This window comes from Prinia subflava, chromosome Z, assembly GCF_021018805.1.
Source record: "Prinia subflava isolate CZ2003 ecotype Zambia chromosome Z, Cam_Psub_1.2, whole genome shotgun sequence".
Classification (NCBI taxonomy): domain Eukaryota; kingdom Metazoa; phylum Chordata; class Aves; order Passeriformes; family Cisticolidae; genus Prinia; species Prinia subflava.
Window position 1 is genome coordinate 99,793,976 of NC_086283.1, and position 10,150 is coordinate 99,804,125.

General features: G+C 40.9%; 1 protein-coding gene across 1 annotated transcript in view; it reads left to right on the plus strand.

The window, feature by feature from the left end:
• The first annotated feature begins 234 nt into the window (after positions 1-234).
• Positions 235-10,150, plus strand: part of DOCK8 (dedicator of cytokinesis 8) — a 90,500-nt gene continuing 80,584 nt past the window's right edge. The window contains exon 1 of the mRNA XM_063422811.1: positions 235-431. Within this exon, the coding sequence (XP_063278881.1) occupies positions 379-431 (53 nt within the window). The 5' untranslated portion in view covers positions 235-378. The remainder of the gene's footprint in view (positions 432-10,150) is intronic.

Sequence of the window (10,150 nt, forward strand, 5' to 3'; positions counted from 1 at the left end):
CCCCCGGGCGGCTCGGGGTTCGCGGCTGTGAAAGAGGGAGAGAAAGTTTCTGCTCTCCCCCAGTGGCCGTGGGAGCCCCCGCCGGTAGAAGCCGCCGGGAAGGCGCAGGACGCCCGGGACGCCGGGCTGGGCGCTGCTGGCGGTGCGGCAGACGTGAGCACTGTGCTGTGCACCAGGGCAGATCCCTCCCACTCCGGCCAATTTCGGTAAGGAAGGTAAAATGCGGAAGTTGCCACCCAGAGCTGTCAGTGGATCGGTCGGGTTTTTAGCCCGGGGCACGTAATTAAGAAAAATAAATAAATGAAATAAAGCCGCCCTTCGTGCGTACAGCCAGTCTCGGTCGTCGTCGGCAGCCGGCACCCACGGCTGCTCGCCCGTATGGCGACGTTACCTGCCGCAGACAGGAGGGCGTTCGCCCTGAAAATCAACAGGTAAGCGGCTTTCCTCGTAGCCGGCAGCTGTCCCTCGCCAGTTCTGGCCTGGCCAAGGCGAGCGGGAGCAGGGCGGGACGGCTCCTCCCCTGGAGACCCCCGGGGCAGAGCCCTCTCCCGGGACAGGCAGCTTCGACCGGCACCGCTCCGCGCCCGGGCTGCTCTGCTGCTGCGGTGCTTGCTCCGAGGAAGGGTGCTCGGACCAAGCCGGCTGTGGGTCCGTGTCCTCTGGCAGGGGGGTGACGTCCAGTGTCACCCCAGGAGTTTGTCCCCTGTCTGTTCTGTCCGAAGAAATCCCGAGTTCTTTGGAGGGGCGGGGGATTGGGGTTCCCCATCACAAAAAGTGGCCAACTTATTAAATTACCTGACCCCTCTAAATTAGCACTCTGGCAAATGAGGAGTTTGTGTAGGGCATCAATACTGCAATGACATACATCCCTGGGATTTTTTTTCCTTTTCATTCCTCCATCTATGAAAGTCCCCTGATGACTGAAAATATATCTACCTCCCAGATTCCCTCCCTAAACCAAATAAATTAGAGCTCAGCTGTTGGAACACCATACTCTTGAGACTAAACTTGCTGTCTGATAGACTTTGGTGTCTTTTCCTAGGGAAGTGCTGACTCTTGGTTTGTCTGTGCTCTGTGGTGGCAGTAAGAAACCAAGACAATTATTTTCACATTGTTAGGTTAAAGGAAAAAACAGGCCTCCTTTTCAAGAGTTGTCATCTGAGACAAAAACTGTGTTTCCAGGGTGTTGATGTAAGTACCAGGTACCTGAGTTTGCTGACACATAAAAGAACAAATAGCATAATGGTAATATAAACTGAGGACAAGTCTCTGTGCCAGAGAGAAAAGTATGCAGAGAAACTCCACCTCCTCAGCAATTTGTTGGAAGACATGGGGTTTGCAGTCAGGGAGGATAAAATTAGCTCCTCTGTGATGTGCCTTTCTCATGGCAGAATGTGCATCAGTGTACCTTTCTGTATCCTTTGGGAATTTGCTTTAAATTTATGGTGGAATATTCACGAGAGTGAGACACCATATTTGGAAGCCATCAGATGAGCAGCCCATGAGAGGATCATGCCACAGTTCCTGATCATTTGGAGACTTGCTTGAAAAGAAATCATAACTAGCTGATGTTTACAGAGTTAGAGTTATTTTCTTTCTTCCTATTTTTAGGGTCAGTTTTTGGCAGCTTTCCCTAGCTTTGGTGATGGTCCCTGTTCATCTCTATGACTAAAGCCTTACAAAGTAGTGGAGTCACAACAATTAGTTCAGCTTCTTTTCGCAAAGGTTCACAAAAGTTTTGCTAGTAAGAACTGTTGTGAAATTAGACTACTGTTATATTTTTTAAAATTTCTTTTTCTTTTGTGTCAATAGTGAAATAGTATTTTTCATAGCAAGTTAAATGGTGAAATATATTATAAAAATATTCTGAATATGATTCCAATTTAAGAGTGTGCTCTTTTATTTCATGAGCATGGATATTCTCTTTTAGACTTAAACTTTATTCTCTTTTATCAACACAGTAGATATTTTTAGAAGGATATTTTGTTTCCCTTTCTTCAAAAGGAGCAGGATATTTTTACATGTCTTCAATGCAGTTTGTATTGCTGTCAGAAGAGTGATAGATCTTCACAAGAAGCATTTTTAATGTGGTAGTTTGGATTTTTTTTAAGTAATTTTCAAAATCAGAGGAATAATAGGTCAGTGTGTTAGGTTTCTTGAGTGTACACAAAAGGCTAATTTAGGGTGTAAAATTTTGTTTCTCTTCAGAGTTTGTGACTTCTTCAAAATGCAAATTGTAGTGAAAGTTGAACAAGTTGCCTCTGACAAGGCAACATTTTCCAGAGTTAGTACATTTCCTCTATAATTTCTTTGCATTCACTAAAAATTTGCATGCAAAACTCTGCCCTTTTTTGGTTCCTTCTTTCTCTTGCCAGTGATGTATGTAAGCTATATACTGTTTTTATGAGGACCAGCAGAATTTTAGGCTCTGTTCTGCCCAAACATCAGCCACCTCCCTGCCAGCAGCACAAGGTGTACCCTGGTGTGTTTGGTGAGCCATGACAGATGTTTGACCACCCTACGAACTCTGTTCTGTAAAAAATCAGCAATAACATGATAAAAAATGTCTTAGTGGTCTCATTGTGATTTAAGTTTAGTGTGAGCTCATGAGCACTGGAGTTGCAGATGTTTCAGGAGCAGCTGTTACATGACAAGCAGAACATTTGTTTAGAGCTAGGTCAAATTTAAAAAACAGGCCTTCAAATGCCTTCAAACTCTTGTGTGCAACCTGCCCACATAATCATGTTTTCCTATCACTTTATTCTTCCTTCCACCCATCTGGTGTCTGTTGCCCCAACCTGTTGCTTCCTGCCTTTTTTAATCCTGCAAAGACTTGCACATGTGTTTTTAATGCACGTATGTGAACAGTTTCTTCTGCTTTAATAGGGTAGGTTTTATGAATAATGATGTTCATTTCCTATGTAGAGCTGAAGGAACAAATCTTTAGTGTCCCTCAAGTCAGGCAGCTAGAAGTCAGCATGGGAATGCAAAAATCATCCTTGCTGAGTTTAATTCAAGATAGCAATTAGAAGATATCTGGATTGTGCAATGTAAGTGTCTCTACTTTCCAATCACAGTATTTATACCCAGGAATCAAGGAAGTTAAAAAATAATTTTGTAAACCACTGAGGAGAAAACAACTCATCATTACAAGAAATGTGGACTGTGATACCCAGCAGCTGAGCAGTATAGGTTGGAGAGACCAGAAAAACTGAATTTTAATCAGTTTGTCTCAGCAGTGTGTTAGGAGAAACACATTAATAGAAGAGATAATATATTTTTATTATTTTTGTTTAGCTAGTGCAATGTACTGTCTTATCTTTCACATAGGTCTTGCAGTAGTAATTGTTTGTTCTGACTTCAAGTGAAGAAAATTGTGCTTCAAGCACCTAGCTGGGGCCCTGTCACCAGTGCTGTACATTCGAAACATTTCAACACACAAATTACAAAACAAGGTTATCAAGAACAGCAATACAGGTCCCTAACATATTACTTTAACTTTCAGTCATGTGACTCTTGCAATTGAAAACCCTCCCAAGGGGCATACTCCTCAACTGCCTCTAAGGACAACTGCTGTATGAATTTCACAAGTATTACATAAGAAATTTTCAACATTCATTTCTGTAATTTCATTTCCTCGTCCCTGAAATTGCCCAGTTGTGAAACAAACTCAGCTTTTCCTGTTCCAGTTTTAAGACATGCACTTAAGGATGTGTTTACATGCATAGACATATTTAAGAACAACAAACCCACCCTACCAGTACTAAAGGAAACATTTACCTAAAGATTTCAAAATTTTAAAAGCTTACATTAAAAATCATACTCACATAAAATTCTCCAATCGTACCAGGAATTACAATTTACATTAATGATGAAAGTACATTACATTTTTTTTACCTCAAATGAAAAAGTCAGCTTAAATAATATATTGTACAGAGTGTCATGTCTGAAGATTCATGAGAATTTACCCTAAATGACCAAGGCTGTTGTGGAAGAGTCAAGTACAGTGCAAAAATTGTCTTCATTTCCTGTATACTCTGATAGTAGATTTCTGTTCAATGCAACCCCTTTATGGGGCTGAGGCTACAATCTTTGGATTGAATTTCAATAAAACCCTTGTTATATGGATATAATTAGATGTTAATTACTTAAAAGCATTGACCAGACTCCCTCTTATACACCAAGGTATTTATTTTCATTTTTTTTTCTTTTCAAACTCTAAATATATAAAAGAAGCTCCAGAGGGGACCTCAGTATTTTGTATGTACAATAGGTTTATGTAGTATATATAAAAATCTAGTGTATACACACATACATGTGTGAAATGGCAGTGGGTTTGTACTTGGTACCAGAATATTAAATGTAACAGATTTAAAGAGAAAAAAAGTAAGATGCGTGTATTTCATATGTTAGATAACAGTTTATAGTAAATTGGCATTTTTCTAGTACTTTCTCAAAATAAAAGAGATAATTCTTTTAAATCCTTGAGACAATTACATGGAGTTCATTTGCATGGGGAATAAAGATTGAGATTTGCCTCTTAGATTCCTAAAAAGGTTTGCACTGAAGGGCTGTTCAATGATCATGTAGTTCCAAACCTCCTGGAACTACAGAGTTCTTACTGGCAGAGACATCTTTAACAAAATCAGGTTCTTCAGAGCCCCAACAAACCTGGCCTTGACCATTTCCAGTGGTGGGGCATCCACAGCTTCTCTGGGCAACCTGTTCCAATGTGTCACTACCTTCACAGTAAAGAATGTCTTCTTAATATCTATTCTTAACCTATCCTCTTTCACTTTAAAGTGAGAGGATTCCCTTTCTCCTTTGTCCTGTCACTGCAGGCTTTTTTTAAAAAGTCCCTCCCCATAATTCCTGCAGGTCTCCTTTAGGCACTGGGAGGCTGATACTGTGGTCTTCCCAGTGCTTTCTCTCCTCCAGGCTGAACAAATCCAACTCTCAGTCCATCTTCACTGGAGTGGTGCCTCAGCTCTCCTCTGGACTCACTCCAAGGGGTCTGTTTGCATCCTGTGCTGGACCCCAGAGCTGATGCAGCCCTGCAGGTGGGGTCTGAGCAGAGCAGAGCAGAGCAGAGGGGCAGAATCCCCTCCCTGGCCCTGCTGCCCATGGGGCTTTGGCTGCAGCCCAGGACACGTTTGGCTTTCTGGGCCTTAAGCACACATTGCTGGGTCGTGTCCAGGTTTTTGTTCATCAGTACCCTCAATTCCTTCTCTGGACATTCCTTCTCAATTCATTCATCTCTCAATCTCTACAGGTCTTGGTGGTTTCCCTGAACATGTTCAATGCCTTGCACTTGGCCTTGTTGAACTTGATTAAGTTTGTATGAACCCGCTTCTCAAATCTGTCAGGATCCCTTCCCTCTGGGCATATCCCTTCCATGAAGGGAATCAAGTGAAGTACTCAGCTGGGTGGTGAACTCTGTCCCACCATGTATGTCATTAATGAAATTATTAGATACTCTTGCTCCCTCTACTTACCTCTGAGGATCAGCTCTCATTACTTATTTCTGTTTTGGACATTGCACATTTACTGCAGATCAAGCAAGGAAGCTGTCAAGCTAGTTCCTCCTCCAGCTAAGACTCCATCCATTAAATACATGTCTTTCCAATTTAGAGATGAGAAAGTTGTGGGGCACCATACAGAAATTCAGGTGAGTAACTGGGAAATTCAGTTGCTCGTCCCGTATTCACTGATGCAGTCACTCCATTGTAGAAGGCCACCAGATGAGTCCAGCACAATCTGCCCTAGGTGAAGTCATGTTGGCTGTCTTTAATCACCTATCTGCATTCCACGTGCTTCATTATAGCTTTCAGGAGAATCTGTTGCATGATCTTACCAAGTGTTGGGATAAGGCTGGCTAGCACTGTTCCTGGATACTGGTTTTGTTTGCAAACTGTTTAATCTGGCTATAGGAGATTAATGCTGGCATATACAGGAATATCACTGTACTTTTTTTCATCTTTCACTCAACTTTTTCCATTTTTTCAGCTGACTACAACATGTGTTTCTTTCCAATTGTCCACAGCATTTATCTCCCATTTCTGTCTTACAGGGATAGATTATTAACTGACCAAAGTATGTGCTCAACTCTTTCACAGAATCACACAATAGTTGAGGCTGGAAAGGACCTCTGAAGATTATCTTGTTCAGACCTTCTGCTGAAGCAGGGCCAGTTGGACCTAGCTTCCTATGATCCAGTTGGATTTTGAAGGCCTCCAAGAAGGCAGACTGCGCAATTTCTTTGAGCAACCTGTACCAGGGCTCAGTCACCCTCATGGAAAAAGATGTTTCACATGGAATCTTGCAAGTTTCAGGGCAGGTCCATTGCCTCTAGTGCTGTCATTGGGAACCACTGAGAAAAACCTGTCTTCTTTACTCTGTCCCTTTAGATATTTGTATAAATTGACAAGATCCCCCCGAGCCTTCCCTTCTCTAGGCTGAACAGTCACAGCTGTCTCAGTCTTTTCCCACTGGAGAGATGCTCTGGTCCCTTCACTTTGGTCACCCTTGGCTGGTATCTCTGCAGTATATGCATGTCTCTCTTCTACTGAGGAGCCCAGACTTGGACACAGAACTTAGGCATGTCTCACCAGCATCAAGCAGAGAGAAAGGATCAGCTCCTTCAATACTCTGCCCAGTGCACCCTGGCATAACATCTGGCTTTTTTGCAACCAGGGCATATTGCTGGCTTTGTGGAAGTCATAGTCTCCTAGAACATAGTCTCCTAGAATGTAGTCACAGTCCTCTAGGACCTCTGATGTATTCCTGCAAAGCTGTTTTCTAGCTAAGTGCCTTCCAGCATATATAAATGTGTGGAGATGACCCAGGTGCAGGGCTTTGCCTTGAAATTCACAGGGTTTCCATCAGCCCACTGAGTTCCCTCTGAATGACATCAAGGTCATGCTGCACTCTCTTCCCACTTCTGTGTCATCAGTAAATTTGCTGAGGGTACGTTCTGCCCTGTCATCCAGATGATTAATGAAGATGTTAATCAGGACTGGATCCAGTACTGACCCCTGAGTTTTACTGCTACCTTAGACCCTCCAGGTGGACTTCCTGCCACTGATCATCACCAGCTGTTCAAGAAGTTTTCAATCCAAATTCACTGTCTGCTCATCCAGCTCATACTCCACCAGCTTTAGACATTTTTCCTTTAGACAGATGAAGAACCCCATCTCTTTACTCCAAGCTGCTTTTTCCTAGCTTGTGACATCATCGTCTTGGTGCCCTCTAGATTTGTGTTCAGCAGAGGGAATAGATTGTACAGGCTCTGAAACAGGTGAAGAGAGGGGAGAGAAGCCAGGATGCTCTGCAACTTCATATGCTGCTTACAGAGACCAGTCCCCACTGCAGCCTCCACACGTAGATGCTTTACCTTCTACCTGCCCACTGTTTGAAATCAAGGCAGTTTGAGGCAGCAGAGAAGATAAAAAGGACTCAGTAGCATGGTTTCATCCCTGCTCTATCAGTTACAGGTGCTCACAGCATGTGGATGACTAAATAGTTATTAAAAGCCTTGGATGGCTCGTCCCCTAGGTATATTGACCTCTGTGTCATATTCTGGGACATTTGTTCAGTACTCCTCCACCATAAGGGAGAGATGTAAACTAGCAGAAGTGGACTGTAAATCAGTTACAGGAGCAAGCTGAAGAAAAAGGCAACATCATATGTCTAGATTGTGTCATAGGGTAATAATTGATATTTTTGTTAAAAATTCCTGTAAGCATCTCCCATTTTCAAAGGTAAGATTATTCAGGATGATGCCTTCATTACACTTGGCATCATAGTGTCCATCACAAAGACTAAAAGCCCTTTCCTCTGGCATACTCTGCAAAAATTGCAGCATTTCATGCCTAAAATATATATAACCTTTAGAAAGTAGAAAAGAAATAGAAAGAAAATGCCCCCATAACTACTTTTCAGAGGGTACTGGTGCCTTTGGTAGTTCACAGTGACTTGCTTTTGGTTTTTATTGATTACCTTTTCTGGAGTCATCTGCCTGCCATACAATAAAGGTGATAGCAGCCACTTAAGTAGGAGGCTGATGACAAACACAGGCCCACCCAGCCATATCTCTGTGAAAAATTACAAGTGCAGCAAAGATAGGCTCCATAATACAAATATACACTTTATCAGCTGGTAGGCAGCTGTAGAAACCATGTCTTTAGAGAACAGTTGGTCATGCAAGCAGAATGCTGTTGTTACAGTTGAGGCAGATGTTACTGACAGCTGGGAAGCTCTCTAACTGCAGACTTCGTACTCAATGAGGGTTTAAAACATAACCATCTACTTTCCATTACAATTGTTAGAGCTTAGTATTATACAGCACTTACATAATCTGCAGTCACTGAACTCAGGTGTAACAATCCCTGTTACATGACTAGAGTAATGGGATTTTTGCTTTCTCTCTGAGAGATGACTGCTGAGCTCAAACGAGACTTTGAGGTCTCAGCAGAAAAGCTCAGAAGGGCATTTTAACATAATTTTGTAAGATGTTATGTCCCTCCAGACTTCAGACATGTGTGTCTAGCTTGCAATTTGTGATGAGGTTTTTTTCTATAATTAAGGAAACCCAAGCTCACCGAAGGAAAATGTTTATGTAAATTAGAAACATTTTTAGACGGCCGCCAAGTCCTGTGTATGAATATTTATTATTCACTGTTCCAAACAGCTGTACTTTTCAAACATGAAGTGAAAACCAGAAGGAAAGAAATATTTAGTGTTGTATTTTATACCTTCTGCCATTTTCAGGTTTTATGGTCATTAAAAATTACAGTACATGAGCAGGAGTCTATATAGTTGTCCTTTTTTTCTATTCGGACTTCACACTTTCTTTTAATTTGATTTGAGTAGCCCATACCAGACTTTACTATTGTTTGTAGCAGTAGAAAAAGAGTGGTCTGTGAATGTGCTTATCTGATAACATATTAACACTGAAAGTTTGCAGTTGTAAATGCAGTCACAGAAAAATAGGCCCAGGCCTAACCAGCTCTTGGGCCAAGTTCATACAAAAAGTCCCTAATATCTTTCTTCATGAGTTTTGTAGAATTATACTTGCACATGATGAATCACAGTTTTCTGAGCTTTGGTAATAATGAAGATATTTTTTAAAGGAGTCAGCACATCTGGACTCAATATTAGCATTTTTCCCTAAAGTTAAGCAAACTGGTTTAGGTAAGAGCATATATTATTTCAGTTGTCACATGATCTGAGCCTTATGAAGATAATGGTATCAAGTCCTCATGTTTAGAACATGGAGTAAAATGTAACATTCCTTCAAGAAATTACAAGATTACAAAATTGTACAAAATGTACAAAATTCCTACAAGAAATTACAAAAATTACAAAAAATTCAAGAAATTTATATAAGTTTGTAACTTATATAAAATATATAAAATGTATTACATAGCCCATGTATGTTTATAAGTGTGTGTAATCATTAAATTTGTACATGTGAAGGCAACCAGCAGATACAAAAACATACTATTTTTACCATTAATTTTTAATATATGCCAGATTCTGTGAACGTTCTTCTTTTTACGAGTGTGAGCAAAAGGTCCAGCCTTCAAACATATCTTAGATACTGCTTTGGCTCCTACTCAAGTTCAATCAAAATTCCCTGTTCTAGAAGTAGCAGTACTTCTTCATGGGCTTGAAATGAAAATTTTCTTTTTCAGGCATATTGTCCTAGTAAATGGTGCTACATTTTCTAGTTCAACTTTGCTCTAAAGAAAAAATGTTGTTCTTAGAACTGACCAGGAAAAAACAAACAAACAACCCCCACAAAAAGAAACCCCAAAAAACCCAAACAAAACAAATAAAACCTAACATTTTTCCACATCATGAAAGTCACACTGAATCTCCACAAATTTGTGTTCTTAGGAAATGAGGGGCCAGAATATTAACACAAATGATTGTTCCTGTTCTATCCCATTTGCCTTATTTCTTCCCTGGTCTTTCATGTACTCAGTATTAAAGACCCTTTTATGAATATATTATGAAACTATTTGAAGTTGACAGCCACATTTTTTGCTGGTGGATAAAAACACCCTCTTTGACTTTGATTAAAAAAATAAAAACAACTCTATAGGAGCAAAAAGAATTTCCTCAAATGACGTGTACATAGTCTTTA